General features: G+C 42.9%; 1 protein-coding gene and 1 long non-coding RNA gene across 2 annotated transcripts in view; one reads left to right on the forward strand and one right to left on the reverse strand.

Annotated features, from left to right (window-relative positions):
- The window catches only part of LOC137521696 (cytoplasmic phosphatidylinositol transfer protein 1-like), a 343,380-nt gene that overhangs the window by 247,851 nt on the left and 73,220 nt on the right, over positions 1-22,309 (forward strand). Inside the window, exon 4 of the mRNA XM_068241316.1 lies at positions 15,275-15,423. Coding sequence (XP_068097417.1) covers positions 15,275-15,423 — 149 coding nt within the window. The remainder of the gene's footprint in view (positions 1-15,274; positions 15,424-22,309) is intronic.
- Positions 1,983-3,206, reverse strand: LOC137522855 (uncharacterized). The gene is made up of 2 exons (XR_011022461.1): positions 3,052-3,206; positions 1,983-2,363 (listed from the first exon to the last, which is right to left on the reverse strand). It is a non-coding gene; the product is annotated as an uncharacterized lncRNA (long non-coding RNA).

The following is a 22,309-nucleotide window of genomic DNA, read 5'->3' on the forward strand; positions in this document are numbered from 1 at the left end:
AGCACCCTGCTAAAAGAGCCTGGGGAGAACACTGCACTAGAATGCCAAAAGCTGAGGGGAGACATCAATAGGCAGTCTTGACCAATCTGTTCACGTAAACCACGCACACGAATATCTCAAAACTGTATTTTATCATCCACACAACTGTATCCCCTGGCAACTATAGTGAAAGGCTTGGCATTCAAGTAATGTCTGTCTCGTTGACTGTAAAACACAATTTACTTTCCAGTGTAGTATTCAACAGGCAGGAGTTCATAGTTTCTAAGCATTTAGAGATTCGGTATAATAATTTGATTTATTATTTGGTAAGCTTAAAGGGAACCTTAACTGAACGGGGGTAAAGAGTTTTACTTACCAGGGGCTATTACCAGCCCCCTGCAGCAGTCCTGTGCCCTCGGCGCCGCTCTGGAATTCTCTGGTCCCCCGCTGTCACTTAGTTTCGTTTTTGACGACTCACCAGTCGGCCGGCCGCCATGCGTATTATTGGAAGCATTCACCAATGCAATTAGCGCTATTGCGGAATGCGCTATATCTACGCGTGCGGAATGCGGCAACGCGTATTTTTGTACGCGTTGCGGTCCGCAATAGCGCTAATTGCATTGGTGAATGCGTCCAATAATACGCATGGCGGCCGGCGACTGGTGAGTCGTCAAAAACGAAACTAAGTGACAGCGGGGGACCAGAGGATTCCAGAGCGGCGCCGAGGGCACAGGACTGCTGCAGGGGGCTGGTAATAGCCCCAGGTAAGTAAAACTCTTTACCCCCGTTCAGTTAAGGTTCCCTTTAAAGCGGACCTGTACTCAGAACTTCCTCTCTGCTCTAAAAGATGAGCAGCAGCATAACGAGCTTAAAAGAAAAACATTTGTTACAGCTGATACTAATCCTGCAATAAATCTGCAGTTTGTCTACTTCCTGCTTTCATGGAAGCAGACATATTGTTGACATCCTGTGTTTACAAATGAGCTCTCTGTCATGGCAGGCAGCTGCCACAGCTAAGGGATCAAATTAGAACTTGTGCTAAGTCACAGATGTGGGGGAATTACACAGGCTAAACTCTCTAAATACAAACAGGGTGTATTTCTATGTCTTTTACTTCTGTCCTATGCAAGAGTCTTGGTCCACTTAAAAAAAAAAAAAAAAAGTACATAGCTGTTTACAGCCATTTAAATAAACCTCCCCATAAAGGAGTTTTTTGTTTTTTCTGAATATGCCATCTTCTCCACCCGTCCAGCAGCAACTGGATGATTTTTAGTTCCTCGCAGGGCCTTCTGCGCACATGCCGCAATGCATGCTGGAAGATGTAGTACAGAGCTACACTTGCGGCTCTTGTTCCCGGCGGCGGCGGAGGGCTGAACTGGTGGCGTATTGGAACGGACCAGTTGCACAGCAGTGAGCAGTATAACTGGTTGCAACAGACGTGCAGTGGCATTGCGTTATTCTCACAGGATACGTTGTGAATGCACCATAGTACATCCAGCCTGATGCGAATCTTGCCTACTCTATTAATATTATTATTTATATAGCACCAACATCTGCCGCAGTGCTTCCCAAAGTGAATAATCTTGTCACTAACTGTCCCTCAGAGGAGCTCACAATCGAATCCCTACCATAGTCATATGTGCATTGTAGTCTATGGCCAATTAACTTTTCTGTATATTTTGGGGGATGTGGGAGAAAACCGGAGTGCCCGGAGGAAACCCATACAGACATGTGGAGAACAGATGAATTCTGTGCAGATAGTGCCCTAGCTGGGAATTGAACTGGGAACCCAGTGCTGCAAGGCAAGAGTGCTAACTACTACGCCACCATGCTGCCACTCCTGAGGGATCACATGATGATGCAGGATATGGAGAGTTGATTTACACATTATGTCTACTCCCGATAACAGGACCAGAGCTATCTCAATGGTGTTCCATAGTTTCCCATACACACAAACACATGCAAACAATCACACATACAAAACACAAACACGTCTGCGTTAATCTGGTTGCCCGGATTTTAATAAAAACTGCTTTTCCACAGAATCATTTGCGCAGGCTATCTGCTGGTCTCCGCGTTTCATTGCTTTCCTCATGCATTCTGTTCCCTCTCCTCAAGGTAGATCATGCTAGTTTCTGGCGAAACCGACCGAATACTGTTTTACCTCAGTCATTCACCATTGTTGATGTTCCGGAGCGCTCCCATTCACTGCGCTGCACTGAATGCCCCGTAGCGTACAAGGACTTAGTAATGTTTTTCTTTCACGAGAGTTAAGTCGTGCTTGCGAGACTAGAGGGAAGGCAGACACATACATAAGAGATGTTCTGAGGAGAGGAACACGGCATAGATGACTAAGAATAGGACAAAATTGCCAATGTTTGTACCTGTAAAGAGAGACAGGAAAAAAACTAAATGAATGCAATTCTACTCGGCTCTGCTCTGTGTAATAGGTATAGCAAATTGTTTACATCCTTTCCATTTTGGTTATAAATACAATATGTATTGCAAGGACTGATGGCAACCATTATTTCAACATAACATTGTTTTTTGTGTCAACACAGTCATTCCACAGTGATTAAAGGTGCATACACACCATTGGGTGACATCGCTGGGCAGGCTGTACAGACACAAAGTTAGCTGTGTAGCTGACAATGCATTCTGTTATCTGGGGGGAGGCAGAGGGATGACAGAGAGACAACCGAGCGGCCCTTATATGACGTCAAGCTGGCGAGCGGCATGATCCATATAATCAGCTGTCGCTCAGCCAAGTTGACCCGCTGGGTGGATCGCTTGCATGATTGGGGTTGAGGGTTGCTGTACACACACACTTGATTATCAGCTGATGCCCAATACAGCCGCTAGCAGATCTTCAGGCCTATATGGTACCCCAAGGCTGCCTTTGCCAAAAAATAATTTAGTGTGTGTGCCAGGCTTTAGCAGTGATGCTGGATACCTCAAATAGCAGAGTCTCCACTAGCGAGTCTTTCAAGCAGTATACTCTGACATAACCTTCAATAAAAATGTGTTTTCCTTCTTATTACCTAGGTAGAAAAAAACTTGTAAAAGTAATACCTTTTAGTGGCTAACTGATAGAGTTAAATAATGCAAGCTTTCTGGGATCTAGTCCCCTTCTTCAGGCATATTTCCAGATGTAAGCTGAAGTAAAACACTGATGCAGGTAAATAGTAAACACAAAGATGGCAGTTGTGCTGGTTACTGTTCAGCAGTTAAATGTCAGGTGATCAGCAGGCTGGAGCCACCTAACACCTGATCACCTGACATCTAACTGCTAAACAGTAACCAGACAGTGACAAGACTTTGTTTTTTTTTCTACCTACATAGTTTGTTTGGCTAACACGGTACAGAAACATTTTTACTACTACCTTCTTATTACCCGCTAGCTGATGGCCCGGCGTTGCCCGGGTATGTTTGGCTGGTGTTGGCTGCACCCACTTTTTCTAACACTAACACTCAATTACTCAATGACCTAGTTTGTGAAATTTGCGGTATTGGCATCAATAATTTGCATTGAAATGAAACAAATCTCATTGGCTGTTTGTGGCTCCACCCCCTTTTCTGAATTTGAACCCCAGTCACCCAATGACCAACTGTATCAGGTTTAAGGCTTGTGCCATTAACCGTGCAAGAATGGCAGCAATGAAATATTCCCCTTGAAAATCAATCAATTTTTTGATTGGCTTTTGTAGGCTCCACCCACTTTTCTGAATATTAATCCGAGTCACTCAGTGACGAACTGTGCCACGTTTGAGAACCCTGCCATTAACAGTGAAAGAATGGCTGCAGTTTACACTTTCCCAGTGAAATTTGTATTTGTCTCCGCCCACTTTTTGGTTATGGAGATAAAAAGTATCCTATATGTTGTTCCAGGTAATGTACTATGTGTGTGCCAAATTTCATTCAAATCCATTCAGCCATTGTTGCGTGATTGAGTAACCAACATCCAAACTTTCACATTTATAATATTAGTAAGATACAGTTCTCATCCTCAAATGTGCTTTTTTGTGCACAAATTATTTCCTCTGTTTACAAATTACAGGTTCCCAAAGTACAGTTTATCTGCTATGAAAACTGCTATTGCATACCTGCTATAGTCATATATTATAGTTTTATATTAATTATCTAGTGACCATTTCTCTCCTTTTTTCACGTTCTATGATGCATGGAGCTGAAATAAAGGCCCGTACACCCGCCGGACTGGAGGCAACGACGGGTCCGTCGTCACCTCCCGCTGGGTGGCTACATCCACAGATAGTAGAAAGAAACGATATGGAGCACCAACTCTTGCTATTCAGGTTTATTGCGTGTACATAGGCTTACAGGTATACCAGTAGGTTAGGGTGGAGGTACCGGCCTGACAGCCGTTTCGCGGCACCTGCCGCTTTCTCAAAGGCACAAAAGGTATCCTCTGGACTGTGAGCACAACCACCAACAGGAGCGACTACATAGAGTCAGCTGTCAGCCAGCAACTGGTGCTAATCAATCATCTTCTATACCTTGCTCCCGCTGGGTGGGCGTTCCAACGACAGTCCGGCGTGTGTACGCACTGTCGGCGGACTGATACGGCTGTTTCTGAGCGATCCGCCAGAAATGTTATCTAATTGTGGCTGATAAGGAAACCTAAACAAAAGACATTGTAATCTTTTCCGGCATAAGTTTATTCTTCAGTGGGAAGCTTATCAAGTGCTATAGTGCATATAGAGGCTATAGCATTCTTAGCTGTCTGGATGTACTTTGTCAACCAAACCGTGTACCATTGTATCATGGCCCAAGCTTGAAAATATAGGGACTTTTAAGGAATGGTGCCTCCTCTATCTCTTGACAAATTAAGTGGCCGTTATTTGAGAGCATTCTACTTTTGCCCTTGGTGAGCTGGTCCACTCTCCGATGCATGAATTGGCTGTAAACTATTGCTAAAAAGTATGCATTTTGTGTGTAGGAAGTTGTAAACATGTGTTAACATGCTAGTGATGCACTGTTTACTCCAAGAGGATAATCTGTTCATTAATTCTGTGTTATATTGCTGACAGATTCCTTTTGTAAATCATTTATCTGTCTGGGAATATTTTCACGTGTTCCGTGCCAGAGATCTGCCGCTTAGCGTTACATAAATGTGTCTTAATTTTCATTGACGGTACTCTGCGTACTTCGCGGTAAGAACGCCCGCTGTTCCATTGCCCAAATTAAGGCATCTTTAAATAGCAGGAATGACTCCAGATTGGGAGATGTGGGCTTTTCTGACTCTTGTGTTTTTTATTCTGTTCTCAGTGACAAAGAAAGTGAGCGTGTCCCCTGGCAGTTCTCTTCCGCACATCATCTTCTCCCTACGCCCTGTCTGTGAAGCATTTTGTTGAACCTGCTTGGCTGCTTTCCCAGAACCCCCTGCTTAACTCAGATCATTATGGCCTCGATTTCACCGCAGCTAATAAATGTCTTGCTTATAGAAAGGAATACTTCTTTTTCAGATTGTCCGCTGATGTTTATAGCCATTAGGAAGTATTTTCTAGCCTTTAACTTTTTTTTTAAATATAGGGTTTAACAAACAGAGCATACACGCCTAGGCATGCCTCCTGTGCTCTTTGTAATTTTTGTTTAATGCTCTCCGTGCAATGCTCTCCGTACAATGCTCTCCGTACACGTGTTTCCTGTTTTCCTGTGCTAGTTAAAAGATCAGACACGCCAGATAATCAAAGGACTGCAACTGTCCTAGTGCAGGGCTTTTCAACCCTGTCCTCAAGTACCACCAACAGTGCATGTTTTGCAGAAAACCACAAACATGCACAGGTGAGGTAATTAGTGTCTCAGCAGAGCTGATTAACTACCTCAGTGGATTTCCACAAAACATGCACTGTTGGTGGTACTTGAGGACAGGGTTGAAAAGCCCTGGTCTAGTGCATTGTTCCCCTCCTTACCCTGCCTGTTAGAAGCCACTCCCATTATCCCTCCTCCCCGTCCATAGAAACAGTATATGCTGGTCACATATACTCGAGCAGTGTCTGTACAGAGTTTATTGCCTACAGTGTTGTCCCAGGGTTTAAAATACACTTGAAGCGAGAGGGAATACGGAGGCTGCCATATTTATTTTATTTGATTTCAGGAGGGGATCTATTGAAAAGAGACCGAATTGCAGAACAGCGATAGATGGCCTTGTCTATCACCACAATATACACAATGTAATGGAGAGGAAACCAATTTCTATAGGTGTGTACAGAAGGATCCGTAAACCAAGCAGTGGTAGAAAAACGCTAGTATTCTTTATTCAAAAATTCCACATAGCAAAATGCAGTAAAATCACAGGGTTCAACTAACGCGTGTCGGGCTTACAATCTGCCCTTAGTCATAGTTAGAAGTGAACCTGCAAGGGGAGGGCTTTATGTAGGTGGGAAGGACCTACATAAAGCCCTCCCCTCCTAGTACCAGTTGTACTAGGGAAAAAGGGGAAACTCCCACAAAAAGCTATAAAATATAAACTTTGAGACATTCTCATATAACTATCCTACAACTTTAAAAACCCTTTGAGATGGCCACCACCTCACGCAAACCCACCATACAACACCCAAACACACCACTGGCCAGATCTGGTAACTGAGTGAGCTCACAATCTAGAGAAAGCAGGGCAGTCCAGGGCAAGGCCGTCTGATTAGCATCCAAATCAAAGCAAAAAAGCGAAGCAGCAAGCAGTGGATTAGTATGCAGAGATGCAACTTGGCATATCCATCGTGGCCATACACAACAACATCACACTGACTGTCAGTTAGTATGCAGTTCCACAGTGTCTCACCACTCCGTAGTCAGCAGACGTCCCGAAGCTTGAGGAATCCACCTGTGGTAGCTAGTGACAGTCCAGACACCATACTTAGTAGCAGTGCTCCAAGAGTGCCACGACTAGCAATGTCCAAAGTTCCTGGCAATATTGCTGGCAGCCGAGGTGTGCAAAGCTGCAATGCTGATCAGATGGACATATTGTCCAAGTTGGGATCAAAGTCTATCACCACCCCTGCCTCCCCTCAAATGGACCTAGGTTTTTTGTTCAATCAATACTTTCCATCAATTTTTGGTTAAAATTAATCCGACATATTGGTGACATTGGGGACATCAGGGACATAGGAGGGGTGATCAGGACACAGGGCAGTTGGAACAGTGTCTCATGCTCCCTGTCACCTCCTTTCAACCAAAAAGATAGCTGCCCCCATGAAATCACAAACCTTTGCCTGTTCTTTTAAAACAGAGTGGGTAAGAGATTAGATTACCTACAGTATCGATTGTAATTTTTATTTTTTTAATGAAACATTTTATTGAATATTTGTAACTTGTGATACATAACATGTTCAAACATAATCAGTCTTCGTTGTGAAACCTCCAACACTCGGATATAGCCATAACCTATTAGTTGTACACATACAGTGGTTTGCAAAGAAGCTGTTTTGCAAAGAAGAATGGGCAAGGATTTTAATCTCTAGATGTGCAAAGCTGATAGAGACATACCCTAAAAGACTGGCAGCTGTAATTGCAGCAAAAGGTGGTTCTACAAAGTATATATTAATTACACACACCCCACTTTGCAGTTATTTTTTTTTAAATGTTTGGAATGATGTATGATTTTCGTTCCACTTCTCACGTGTACACCACTTTGTATTGGTCTTTCACATGGAATTCCAATAAAATTGATTCATGTTTGTGGCAGTAATATGACAAAATGTGGAAAACTTCAAGGGGGCCGAATACTTTTGCAAACCACTGTATAGCTATATAGCTATAGGAAGTGGTTCTGTTAATGAAACTCGGAAAATGACTGCTAAAACGGGTATCCTGAACAATTTATAGCATTCCACCATATATCACCACAGTGCCTCTCAAAGTGCCATTCTCAACCCCATCCTGTCAGTATGTGGCAGCATAAAACCTAAGCAACATTAGTCATAGAAATGTATTCTAACTTTCACTGTAAATGTGCTACCAGATAATCTCTACGCATAGGAGCAGTGAGAATTGTCCCATTCAAACATATGGGTTCTTCAAACCTGTCTGCTCAGCAGCAGAGCAGAGATGATAGCAGGATTTCACTGTACAGGAAGTTGTGTAACAACTCCGGAATATGGCAATAGTCTGTGTTCCTAGCTTGTAAAACATTGCCCAAAGTTTGGTATTAGCTTAGTAAATATTCTGTAATGACTCAGCCCATTCATTAATTTACTAAACATAGGCAGTAGATAGGTGGAAGTGTGTGTAGTCACTTTGTGTAGTCCCAAGTGTGTGGGCTTCTCATTTCCTCAGTAGTAGGATGTGTGACGGTTACATTGTGTCAGGCCTGGAACCCCAACGGGTGATTGCGCTCGAGTTAACCGGCGCTTAGAAGCGCTGTACAGTAAACTGTACTTCGGTTTTGAACTGCGATTTGCGGTTTTTTTTCTGGTAATAAATTAAATGTATTCTACTTACCAGATGTCCAGCTTTTGTCCATGGCCCCGCCCCATAAAGGAAGAGGTCATAGGTGCTTAAAAAGGAACTTTAACCAAGGATTGAACTTCATCCCAATCAGTAGCGGATACCCGCTTTTCAATCAGAAATCTGTACCTTTTCTCAAATAGACCATCGGTCTGCATGGCTGATATTGTAGTGAAACCCCACCCAAATAAACCCAGTAAAGCGCTCAGAAAGTGCTCACAGTGTGTCTCTGCTCTAAAGGTGCATACACACATCAGACCATAGTCTTTGGAAAATGAAAGATCACAGACCAATCTTACCACCCTTCATGTAGTATGAGAGCCATACTCTACACAGTCTTTTCTATGGAGCTGAACTCCACATCAGAAAAAAATCTTTGCAAGATGCTGCACACACAGATGCTGTACAGACACAAAAGATCAGTATCTGCAAAAGATCTGTTCCTGCCAAAAATCCATTCCTGCAAATTGCAATGATAGTCTATGAGATCTGCAGATCATCATACACACATGATTTAACTGACATTCATCTGCAGATCAGATCCACCAGGATGGATTTTCAGATCTGCAGATGATTGCTTGATCTGCAGATGAATGTCAGTTAAATCATGTGTGTATGATGATCTGCAGATCTCATAGACTATCATTGCAATTTGCAGGAATGGATATTTGGCAGGAATAGATCTTTTGCAGATACTGATCTTTTGTGTCTGTACAGCATCTGTGTGTGCAGCATCTTGCAAAGATTTTTTTCTGATGCGGAGTGCAGCTCCATAGAATAGACTGTGTAGAGTATGGCTCTCATACTACATGAAGGGTGGTAAGATTGGTCTGTGATCTTTCAATTTCCAAAGACTATAGTCTGATGTGTGTATGTGGCCTAAGAGTTGATTTACTCAGCATCAGCTAGTTTAGTTTCCCCACCATCCACCCCTGCTATGTGCGTAAAAAAGTGTTTACCTTTCCCACACCCTCTAGTGTGTTTGTTAAAAAAAAAAAAAAAAAAAAAGTTTAATGAAAGAGCAGTGAGAAATGGTTTACCATTGCAGACAGGGCAGAGTAATGAGGGGTACACATGGCTTTTATATACACACTAGGGAGTGTGTGGGAAAGATTAAATGCTTTATTACATACTGAACAGACAGGAACGGCTGAATTGTACTTGTATTGCTGGCTATAGTTAATCTGTCCGATCAGTGGGGGTAGGTTTCTGAGTCAAATGATCAGCTCTGTGATTGGGCAGGAGGCTTCACTCTAGTGTAATTAACAAACTTGCGATTCTATACAGAACCCCCCCCCCACCCAGCTTTAGTGTGAGTGTTGTCACCAGGGGCAGGTAACACCCAATGCACCAAACCAACTCCCCAACCCCCCCTTGCCTGCCTCCCCCCCCTCACACACACACACACACACACACACACACACACACACACACACGGTAGTGGCATTGGATTTGTGGGAGGCGGCTTGCTTTGGGTGGGGGCGGGGCTATGCATAGACTCAGCTGCTGTGTCCACACAGCTTTGTCAGTTATTTGCACGCACAGCAACTGCATCCACTCTTTGCTTATTGGAACTGTGGATTACATGTATAGATAATGAGCTACTGGAAGCTGTTACAATTTTTCAATATGCTAATTTTGAAAAGTACATAAGTGTGATGTACAGCACTTTGTGTATTGCTTATTAATGCAAACGTACTATTATATACATTACAAAATGGGGGCTGAACCAGGGCTTCAACCTTAAATTTACAGTAACTCTGTCATACTAGCCATAACTTATACTAGCTTGTCAGCAGTGCAAGTCATTGAATTTCCAAGGCCTAAGGGCTCTTTCACACTACAGCCCTTTTTCAGGGTTTCAACGCAAAGTCGAAACTTTGCTTTGACCAAGGTCAAATTAAAGTCCATAGACTTTAATTTTACCTTTCACACCCGACGCTGTGTTTCCATGCGTATGACTCACCTGGGAGCATTTTATCGTCTGGAATCGGCGTTTCCCTGTCGGGGTTAATTACTACTGCCACTACTCAGCGGCACACCACAACATCCCGACGACACGCCGCAGCCTATTCAACGCGTGCAGGAGAACGGCTCCTGCACGCATTGCTAATGTGAAAGAGGCCTAAGCAAAGTAGTGCCAAGATTCTTGAGCTTGGTTCTTACTTTTTGACTGCTTTTGATACATACGTATACAGTACGGACTTTCATAGGAGCGACTGGCTTGACTTTTATCGCCGCCACATTAACCCCCAAAATAAATGTCAGTATGTAAATCGGGGAGAAGAATGATTTTACAATGGGCAAACACTGGCTAAATCATCTATAAATATTTTTTTAGAAAAGAAGCAATTGTATTCGTTCTTTACACTGCAGTTCCTCTTTAACACACAAACATAGTCATAGGTTATGGAGGAAGTTCAGCTCTTGGTAACATTTGCTAAATTAGAAAACAACAAACGCTACATTTGAGTGATTGCTAAAGGCAATGCTGATATTTTCCTTTGTCCCAATTCTCTTTTTGACAATTGAGCCGTCTTGTTTTCAGAGTGAAAACCGCTTGCGGGTTAATGACCTGTATTTTGACCCATGAATAGCTTATAGAGGTGCCAGACTCCTTGTGTAATTTTATCAAGCAGATATAGAACATTCTTTTTCTTTAAACAATTCAGGAAGATTGTGAGATCTGCAGATCATTTTACATGTAAAGTGTACCCGAGGCAACATGTGACATGAGATAAATGTGTATGTACAGTGCAATTACATTAATAATAACCAGGCTGTTTTGAATTTTATTTTACAGTCGGAAAGAGTTAATTTTCAGGCTTGCAAGTGACAGCTTCTGTCTTGTTGGTACCTTGTCAGGAATATAGCAAACTTCACTGATAAGCAAATTACAGCCATAAAAGTTTTCCCGGCAGAATAAAACTTCTGAGGGCAGTGGAGAGATAGGAAAAAAGTTGATGGTTCATGTATTTTAACTCTGGGACACTTAATAGACTGCCATTGAGCGAAAACAATAAAACATTCAATATACTTTGTAAATGTTTTAATATAAAATAAAACCATGGGATATCTAAGAAAAAAAGGCATTTTTAGGAGTGGGAGGATAAATACAATTGTTTATTTCATCAGTTTATTCTCACCTACCTTGGGTGGGTACCAACAAGATAGAAGCTGTCACTTCAAAAAAAACATTAACTATTTTAAGCAGCAAAATAAAAAAAGAAAAACAGTCTGTTTTTAATGTTTTGCACTATACATACACGTTAATTTCTCTTTATGTCACGTCCCCTGAGGTTGTTAATAATAATAATAATAATAATAATAATCTTTTTTATTTATATAGCGCCAGCATCTTCCGTAGCGCTGTACATAATACAAACAAATAATGGGGAACAAATATACATAAGAAATACAAGACACTGTACAGTCATGACATTGAATAGAATAAATATAGATACATACATAGTTGATATGTAGTTGGTACATGTACATATGTTAAAATAACAGCAGTATGAGAAACACTAGGAGGAGGTCCCTGCCCTTGCGGGCTTACAATCTAGAGGGTAGTGGGGAGGAAACAAAAGGGAAGGAAACACAAGGATTAGTGGGTGAGCAAGTGTGCCTTCAGTGCTGCCTATAGCAAATTATAGGCTTGTCTGAACAAGTGTGTTTTCAGAGTACGTTTGAAGGTTTCCAGACTCGTGGCATGACGAACCGGCTGAGGGAGGGAGTTCCAAAGGAGAGGGGCAGCCCGTGAGAAGTCTTGGATGCGAGAGTGAGAGGAGGTGACTAGGCTGGAGGACAAAAGGGTCTCCTGTGAGGAACGGAGGGTCCGGGCGGGGAGGTATCTGGAGATTAAAGAGAAAATGTATGGAGGCGATAGCTTGTGTAGAACTTTGTATGCAAGTGTGAGAAGTTTAAACTGCATCCTTTGGGCAACTGGTAGCCAATGGAGGGATTGGCAGAGAGGGGCTGCCTCAGAGGATCTAGAAGAGAGGTGGATGAGACGGGCCGCAGAGTTTAGTAGGGATTGGAGAGGTGCCAGTCTGCTTTTTGGTAGACCACAGAGTAGGGTGTTGCAGTAGTCAAGACGGGAGATGATTAGGGCATGCACAAGCATTTTGGTTGCTTCTTGTGAAAGGAAGGGACGGATTCTGGAAATGTTTTTGAGATGGAAGTAGCAGGAGGTAGTTAAAGTGTTAATATGTGGTTTAAAGGAGAGCTCAGAGTCCAGAGTTACCCCTAGGCAACAAGCTTTGGGGGTTGATGCTATTGGGGTGTTATCTACATTGATTGTGACAATGGGAGGTGGAACAGAGAGCGAAGGTGGAAATACCACAATCTCCGTTTTGCTCATATTGAGGTACTGAGGTACACTGTAAGCGTCCTACACACACAGGACCACGGTCAGTCGGAAAGGATCAGGACTCAATGTAGAGCGGGTGAGGAGAATAATGCCCTCAGCCAGCGCTTGGTCATGACAGTCCGTCAAGCTGATTGATGGCCGAGGCACAGAGGGGTGTTGATGGTACACATGCTATATTTCCAGCCAAGAACAGTCTAGCTTTTGAACAAGGCTTTAGCATCAACCCACTTTTCAGAGCAAAAGGAGGTGGGAGTGAAAACAGACCTCCTTTCAGACTGAAAAGGGGTGTGACAAAGACAAGCCTCTGAGTAGATTGCAGCATGCTACTCTGGAAGTCTGTGCTGCAGGAAGTAGCTGGTTGAGAGGAATATTCAGTGAAATTATATATTACTACAGTTCCAAATTACCCAAAAAACTGCCCTCAGGCAGCATGAACAAGCATGCAGCAGACCAGAGGTTTCTGACATTGTCAAATAATCTGACAAGATTAGCTGCATGCTTCTTTCTGGTGTTATTCAGACACTGCTGCAGCCAAATAGATCAGCAGGGCCGCCAGGGAACTGGTATTGCTTAAGAGGAAATAAACATATCCGCTTTCATATTCCTTTTACATCAGTTGCCCTTTAAAAAATTCTATATACTGCTTACAACTCTCACTTCACGACAGGGTTAAATTATTAGCGTAGCAATATGTGACAGTTTTTGTTTCAGTAAGAAAGAGCAGCAGTGGGCGAGAAATCTCTGTAGTTCTTTCCCCGCAGTTCAGTAGATTAGGACTGCTGCAGCATTCTCCTGAAAAAAAACGTAATTATATGGTAGAAGAACCCCTTAACTAGAACTCTCACACAATTGTATCCTGGGCAAGCTTGCCTTGCGCAGTCCTGCTGGAGTCTGTAGAAACGCATGCTGCCTGTCTGGACAGGAATGCTTGTAGCAGTGCTTTCCCTCTGCACTGTGACGTGCTGCTTGTGACCCAGGCAGCGCTTAGCAAGTTGGCATAGCTTACATTCCCACCTGCTCTGACTTGTTACCCAGCATCGGAGTACTAGTAGAATGAAAATGAAAACATGTTGGAGGGTAATGCATGTCAGATCATGTGAGACATACACTGGTTTCCAGTCCCATGCTATGCTGCAGAGCTGCATTTCTTAGCAGCTTCAGCTGGTTACCAATTCTATCTGGCTTTACCAAGCAGCATAATTGATATGGCTCCTGTTTAATTTTTGACTGGACCTCTGAATACTTAATTGTGTATGTTTGTACAGTATGCATACATACATATACACGCATCCATATGCCTGCCACAAAATCTGTTTACTATGCCTAAATAAAGCTTGAGTTGAAACATGCTCCTGAAGACGTGAATTCTACTTGGCTTTGTTCACGAAACGCGTCAAGTATTAAAATCAAATCTTGAATCTATGTTGTAACTATAAAGGTATCAAGTTCACTTGGGGTCAGATAGGCGACTTTTACAGGTCTGATCCCAATGTAAGAATATCACCTGTGAATGTGTCTTTTTGATACTAATGATTATTGACGATTCAACATTTAACTGGTGCAATATTTATTTAAACCTATGTGGTGTCAACATATTTTTCTATATGTACTGTATACATATTTTAATGTGTTGTTAATAAAAAATTGTTGTTAATAAAAATAAATAATTTTAAAGTGGTTTGAAAATCTGACATAACATTCAATAAAAATGTGTTTTTCTACTTTGTATTATTCATACAGTTATCATATTTGCTTCTGTGCAGAAGTAATTTTGTCTGTCTACAAATTACAAGTTTCCAAAGTGTAGTTTTTCTTGCCCTGAAAGCTGCCATTGCATTTTGTTCCAACTGCTTTTTATGATATATTAAAATCTTCTAATGAGTTGTTCTGAGCTCTGTTTGTGCCTGAAGCAGAAACAGCTTCATAGAAAGTGTTTGTTTTTTACTTGTTACAGACAAATGTATCAACATGGAATGTAAACAAAGATACTGTTATCTCCAGTTTGGATGTGGATTTGAAGCTGAATAGCAGGACACAGAGCTTTGTTTAACCATTTCAGTGATGATCTGCTAAAAAAAAACTCTGAGATAGTAGCTTTAAAGCTGTGAGGAATATTTTAGAGCAAAGTAGAAATGCTGACTTTCAGACCACTTTAAGAAATAGAAGACCTGACTGACCAAACCTATTATTATTTTCTCTAAGACTACTGATATACCTTCCCATTTAAGAATGCCATTAGCCCATAACAAGATTAGCTTCTTTCATGGGATTTGGGGAATATATTTACGGGCTATGCCAATTAATGACTTTTTGTCGTGTTTTTCAAAAGGTAGGCTTTGTCTCTCAGGAGTGTAATGCGTGTCAGATCAGGCATGCCGTTTTGAGTGGCACTGCTGGCGTAGGCCAGGCTGGCAGGGTATGGAAACATTCTGTTGACACGCTTTTCTTCTTTGTCTATAGTACAAAATTGGACAACTGTACATGATCAGCAAGCACAGCCATGAGCAGAGTTCAGATGGAGAAGGGGTGGAAGTGATCATCAACGAGCCGTACGACGACCCCGACCATGGCAAAGGGCAATATACGGAGAAAAGGGTCTACCTGAACAGGTGAGATATCAATAGCAAAATGAATACATATGTTATTAAAGTATAACGCCACTTTTATTTACTTATTATTAATTTATAAAGTGCCAACATATTCCGTGGCGCTGTACAGAGTAAGAAAGTAATGGGGGAAACAAAAGGTGAGGAAGTATGCAATGTACATATAGGCAGTGTGTGTTTAGGTCCTCTAGTGAGGGGGGAATGGTCTAAGGTAGAGCGTATGCTTGTCAGAAAAAAGTGAGTTTTGAGGAAGCATTTAAAGATTTCAAAGGTTGGAGATTGACAAATGTACTGTGGAAGGGCATTCAAGAGGACGGGTGAAGCATGTGAGAAGGCCTGTATTTGTGAATGCGAGGAGTTGATTTTAAAAAAAGTTACAAATATTACTGCATACAAAACATTTTCTAATATTAATGTAATTGTAATGCCTTTCCATTTCAGTTCGTGACCAGCAATTATTTTATATTCACATTATGCTTATTTGCAACCATAACAAAGTATGTGGTTTGGTGAACATAATGACCTCCAGTTCTAATTTGTACAATCCTAGCTGAAAATCACTATACTTTGCCGTGAGCATTACATTTTATAGGCATTGGAAGTACCGTATTTTTCGGAATATAAGACGCACTTTTCTCCCCCAAAAGAGGGGGGGGGGGGGGGGAAGTCAGTGTGTCTTATATTCCAAAGAATAAAAAAAATTGCCCAAAAATGTCACCTGCGTGACTGGTCGATCTCGGCGGCAGCAGCGTTGGCAGCCTGTCAGCTTGCAGAGCTGCATGATGCGATCAGCATCGGGCACTGCAGGCAGCCAGTGTGACTGCTGCGTGTGTGGTCCACACTTTCCCCGCAAAGTAGGCGGCGGTGGAGGTAGCAGTAGTGAACATACTTCACCTCAACCTTGGAACCCGCGGTGATCAGCAGCTGTTCCGGTATCCTTTGTGTCCCTGGCGTCCGCTCCCCCCGCAAAGTAACTACCGGGAAGTGGTGGCAGCAGCTGCGGGCATCCTTCACCTCATCCTCGGAGCCAGCGAGATCAGCCGCACGTCTCTCTCTCTTTCCCTCAAGTGCCGGTACTTCCTGGTCGCGTCATTACAGATGCGACCCACGACGCGACCAGCACTTGAGGGAGAGAGAGAGAGAGAGACGTGCGGCTGATCTTGCGGGCTCCGAGGATGAGGTGAGGGATGCCCGCAGCTGCTGCCACCACTTACCGGTAGTTACTTTGCGGGGGGAGCGGACGCCAGGGACACAAAGGAGACCGGAACAGCTACTGATGACCACGGGCATCAGGTCAGGTAAGTGATAACTGTGCCCGGGGAAAGCCACAAAAGGGGACTTGAGGAGGCCACAAGGGGAGACTGGAGGGGAACACCAAGGGGGATGGGGTAGGCCAAAAAAGGGACACGGGCAGGACACAAGGGGGCCACAAGAGGCGGACACAATGGCAACAGGAGGAAGCCACAAAGGGGGCAGGATGAGGCAACAATGGGGGGGCAGGATGAGGCCACAAGGGTAAACAGAGGAGTATACAAGGGGGACTTGAGGCCACAAGGGTAAACAGGAGGTGGACACCAAGGGGGGCAGGGGTAGGCCAGAAGGGGGCACAGAAGGAGGACACAATGGTGAAAGGAGGAGGCCACAAGGGGGGGGCAAGAGGAGGCCACAAGGGGGGGCAGGAGGTGCACAGCAAGGAGGACAGGAGAAGGATGCCCATGGGGACAAAATAATTGGGGGGAGAACATCTGCAAGACACCCTTGGACTATAGATGCACCAGGTTTAGTATTTTTTTTCCCTGCTTTTTGCCCTGTAAACCTAGGTGCGTCTTATAGTCCAGAGCGTCTTATATTCCGAAAAATACGGTACTTGGATTTGGAGCAATATAGGAATTTCAGATGTCCGTTTAATCATTTGCAGACACTCCTAGTTGCCGCTTAATCTGGAACAAAGATCAAGAGAAAAAAAGTGTTGAGATGAATTACTAACGGAAACGTTTCCATTATTATTATTATTATTTAGTATTTATATAGTGCTGACATATTCTTGGCCCTTACAAGAATCACCAAAAGGGAGAAAAAAAACCTACAACCCAGAAGAGAGCAGTCCACGACCGAACAGTCGTGGACCGCTAACAGCGGAGCCTGCGGGGGAACGCGGACACTGGAAGGAGAACTGAAAGGCTCTATAGGACTCTGAGCCTTCCCTCTCCTTAGGTATCTGTTTTTTATTTTAAAAATTGCTTTAGACTCCCTTTAAAATGGCGATGACCCTGTAACAGCTTCCTGGTCAGCACACTGTTAGGCCTCTTGCACACTGCACGCGATTCCGATTCAGATTCCGCTTTTTAATCAGTTTCTACATCCGATTCAGATTCCGATTTGCAGTGTGCAGGGAGCAAACTGCAAATCAGAATCTGAATCGGATGGAAAAACTGATTAAAAAGCGGAATCTGAATCGGAATCGCTTGCAGTGTGCAAGAGGCCTTAAACTGTAATATCTCCCACTTGAGCCATAGGGAAACATGCACATTCTTTGCACATCAGTTGTCCTTTCAGTTAAAACTCGCAGCAACTGATATATTTCAGTTTTGACAAAATTTTGTAAAAACTGGAACAAGAAAATGGTGAGCTTCTGAGAGGAACTAATGGCGAGGTAAGTATGTAATATTCATTTGCAGCTACATCATGTGTTTATTTTAAAGAGGATCTGTAACAAAAAATTCCCCCTCTGAGGTGAATAGGAGATACTTACCTCGGGAGGGGGAAGCCTCAGGATCCTAATGAGGCTTCCCCGTTCTCTGTAGCTTGGGGGAATCCAGCGCCGGCTCACCACTTGCTCGACAAATCCTGACTACTATTGCACAGGCAGGGTAAATACCTACCGCAATCCTGCGCAGGTGCAGTAGTGGCTGTTCATGCGGGCTAAGGCAGAACTAGCCGAGCCTGATCGGATCTGCTCTACTGCACAGACGCAAAGGATTTACCCAAACGAAGAGCCACTTCTGCGCCTGTGCAAGATCCCGGTAGGTAAATATTTACCTGGCTGCTGTTCGGGGGGTCACAGTGCTGGATTGCCGGACCACTGGAGGACAGGGGGAACCTTGTTAGGATCTTTAGGCTTCCCCCTCCCAGGGTAAGTATCCCCCGGGGGGGAGGGGGGTTTGTTACAGGTTTCCTTTAAATCCTTTTACTCAGTTCAGGTTCACTTGAAATGGTATCAATCAAGAAATATGATTTTCCTAAGTGTTTGTTTAGTTCAAGCACTGCAAATCCAAACCGCAGAGGCACGTAAGGATAGCAGTATAGTTGGCTGAGGAGGTGCTTCCAGTAGGATCTGTGAATACCGTTAGTCTATCTAGGTCAGCCTGTTGGAGAAATTATGTTCCTATTCTAATGTATAGCACTATTATGTTTATTATTCTTTAATGGTCAATTCCACCTTCAGTTGGCTGATGGTGTAATGGTTAAGGGCTCTGCCTCTGACACAGGAGACCAGGGTTCGAATCTCGGCTCTGCCTGTTCAGTAAGCCAGCACTAATTTAGTAGGAGACCTTTGGCAAGTCTCCCTTACACTGCTACTGCCAATAGAGCGCGCCCTAGTGGCTGCTTCTCTGCTCTGGCGCTTTGAGTCCGCCAGGAGAAAAGCACGATATAAATGTTATTTGTCTTGTCTTGTCTAAAAGACTAACATACTGTATACGAGTCCTACATAAATGATACGTTCTACAGCCTAGATCACTAAGCTATGGGTTTACACAATGCGGTAGCATGGCTGAGTTCACACACAGCAGGTGATTGGCAGCGGTATACAGTAAGTGAGAGCTATCACACGTTTCTGTATACCTGGAGCTTTGCCTAGCTGGCCTGCAGCCAAACACGTCACCATTGAAATGAAGAGGGAACCGTGTATGTTTCCCTGTACATTGCCAGCCATTGCACGACTCAGATGGTAGTCCACCCACTCACTTATCAAGCAGCGCAATGGCCAGAGATGCTACTTTAAAAAGCACTGTGCATGCATCAGGAAAAATGTTTATCATTGTACCTATGTGTGTTGCGTATTGGCTTATTAGGCTTTTGGAGACCAACACATGGCAGGACATGGAAGCATGCATAGGTATAATGATAGCGGGATAAGCCAGCACGTGTCATTAAAGCTCTCTATCTAATTTTTTATTATAATGCGTATTAGCTGGTTGGTATAGCTGCACGGATTAAGGTTTTTATGCATTTTTAAACTGCATTAATAATACAGAGGATTTTGCTAATGGTATGTTCTAAACTGAGCCTTCGAGGAAGTGACCGTTTGGTCACAAAACATGTCGGGCATGAGGGACTGTGTATAACTGTCCTGGATTATTGACTGGATGCAAAAACAGTCCCTCCCTGACTTACAACCAGGTTCCGTTCAGACAAATATTTGTGTGTCTATTATGTTTGCAAAGTTCGGAATGTGTTTGACATACTGATATGTGCGGATAAATGTTTTTTTTTTTTTTTACTTTTGAACGACTCTGAATTTGGACATACAGCACACTGTCCAGGGCAGTGTGCACGTCATTGTAAAACTTCCTACTGTCCATAATAAATCCAGAACCACTAACAGGCATTTGGCTAAAAGAAAAAGGGGGGAGGGGGGATGTATTATTTAAGAAATGCAAGAAAAGGATGCATTTAAAAAAATGCAAGTCAATGGGTGTTTCCAAAAACTCCTCAAAGCGCAATATGCTGCAGTTTTTCAGCCACAATGATGTTCTCTTCCATAATGCAGGATCTGTTTACAAAATATTAAGGCATAAATGCATACATTAAAATCGCATATACATGTGCTTTTTTTTTTTGTATGAGTTTTTATCTGAGTTTTTAACAGCATTTTGCTGTGTTTTTGAAACCACATGCATGTGAACTGACCCTAAGTGACGACAGAAGAGGCATGCCTGTTACAGTCTCCATAACAAAGGAGGGGGAGGAGCTTTTGGTGTGTGATACAGAGTTGATAATTTTGGAATTATGTAGGGTTGCAGCATTGGTGGAAGGTAAAAAATTGGAACACCGCCATTCTAAGTGGTGGGGGCTTTAATCCTTTAGCAGCCAATTTATTTAGAGGCTTGCAAGTGCTCCAGGCCAATTTTATTTTAGCTCTTCTTTCTTTCTTTGTTACATTTCCTTGCTACTAATTAGTACTGCTGTAATGTGTATTTATGGCTACTTCTCACTAGGGGGCAGTGGGAGACAATAGAGGATGTCTGCTTTCAGTTCCTATATCCTCTGCTAGGAAAGCCACATGAAAGCACTCCAAGAATTTACAGCACAAGAAGTTCTGCTGGCTGAGGTCAAAAGCAGTACACTTATCTCAAACGAGATAAGTAAGTACTTGTTGTCTTGGTAGAAGCAGTACAGCCCTAACAAAAAAATAGGTGCAGTCCTTTTACCCTGACAAGTTTGTGTGGCCCTGGTTGGCTGCTTGGATGGGCACACGGATACAAGGCAGGGCTTACGTACTTCAAAGCAGGGGAGGAAAAGTGAAGAGTGCCAGGAGCGGAAAATGGCACATTACCTTTCAAAGGCTTGCCGATGCCTTTTATCGTGTGCATCATTTATTTCATTTCTTTCATACTAAATGGGAATAGAATGGTAGGAGTAGTTTGACATATAAAGTAGCATTAAGCAGAGCAGTATAATCCCTTCCTTATTCTGGCTCTTCTCCACACCGTGTCATCTTTAATGCCAGCTGATGAGGCGCGCAAAACCCAGTACAAATACGAAGAGCAGGAATGTTCCAGACTTACACAAAGAACAGAGCCACCCGTCCCCAGATTGTAATTGTTTATGCTGGGGCATTGGGTACTTTGGAAGAATCCTAGCAAACATGCAGCTTGCCAAGATATAGTACACAAAATCTTCCACTTGCCTTTTTCAATGGAACATAAAAAAAAATCTGTTTTGTCTGGCTGCCATGCCTGACAGAAGCTGGTAATTCCTCACTCATATTTTTCCATTCATTTACCGGGTAGAATTATTGCACAATGTCTTATTTCTTTGGAGCAGTTAAAGTAAGATAAAACTCTGATATAACATTCAATAAAATGTGCTTTCCTACTTTTTATTACCCCAACGGTTATCATATTTGCTTTTGTGCACAAGTAATATTGTCTGTCTACACAAATTAACAAATTACAATTTCTGCTCTGAAAGCTGCTATTGCAATGTATTGCATAGCTGCTGTATTTATTTATTTAAATCTATTGATCACTTCTCCGCTCTTTCTGCTTCTCAGCTCAGTACAGCTCAGTTTTGACACTTTGTTAATGTTTACATTCCTTTGTCAGATGTCTGATAGCAGGGAGCATTTTGTATGCTTTAGCCTCTGAAGAAGCGAGTAAAAGGGCTGTCAGGCTCCCCCTACCCCCACTGCATGGCTTGTGTCTGTACCTGTGAACCACAATAAAGGTTTAGTTTGTCTGACCCACTGCTGCTATATCTGTGTTTGCACATTTAGATGGTCCTTCTGGTGCGCACGGTTTATGAGTATCAGTGGCTCGGGACCACACTGCCACTACCACTCCTCCACTGCCCTGTATTAAGCAAACAAAAGATAATGTTATCACCTCTTCGGATGCGGCCACCCACTGAAGCAAGGAGCTTTCTGCTGCAGAAAAAAAAATTGTGTTTCACTGAATGCTGCTCTGCTACACTCTTTTTTTTTTTTTTTTTTTTTTTTTTTTTGTAGTAGTAGTAGTAGATTTTATGCTTTAAATAATCTAGAACAAAGGGGAAATGCCACTTTAATATGGTAGGTAGGTTTGCGATTGTAGATAGTCATTGGTGCCTATTGGCCTGTACCTGTGACCCTGTCTCATCATGCATGTGACATCAGTACATGAGATGG

The sequence above is a fragment of the Hyperolius riggenbachi genome, chromosome 6 (assembly GCF_040937935.1).
Source record: "Hyperolius riggenbachi isolate aHypRig1 chromosome 6, aHypRig1.pri, whole genome shotgun sequence".
Taxonomy (NCBI): Eukaryota; Metazoa; Chordata; class Amphibia; order Anura; family Hyperoliidae; genus Hyperolius; species Hyperolius riggenbachi.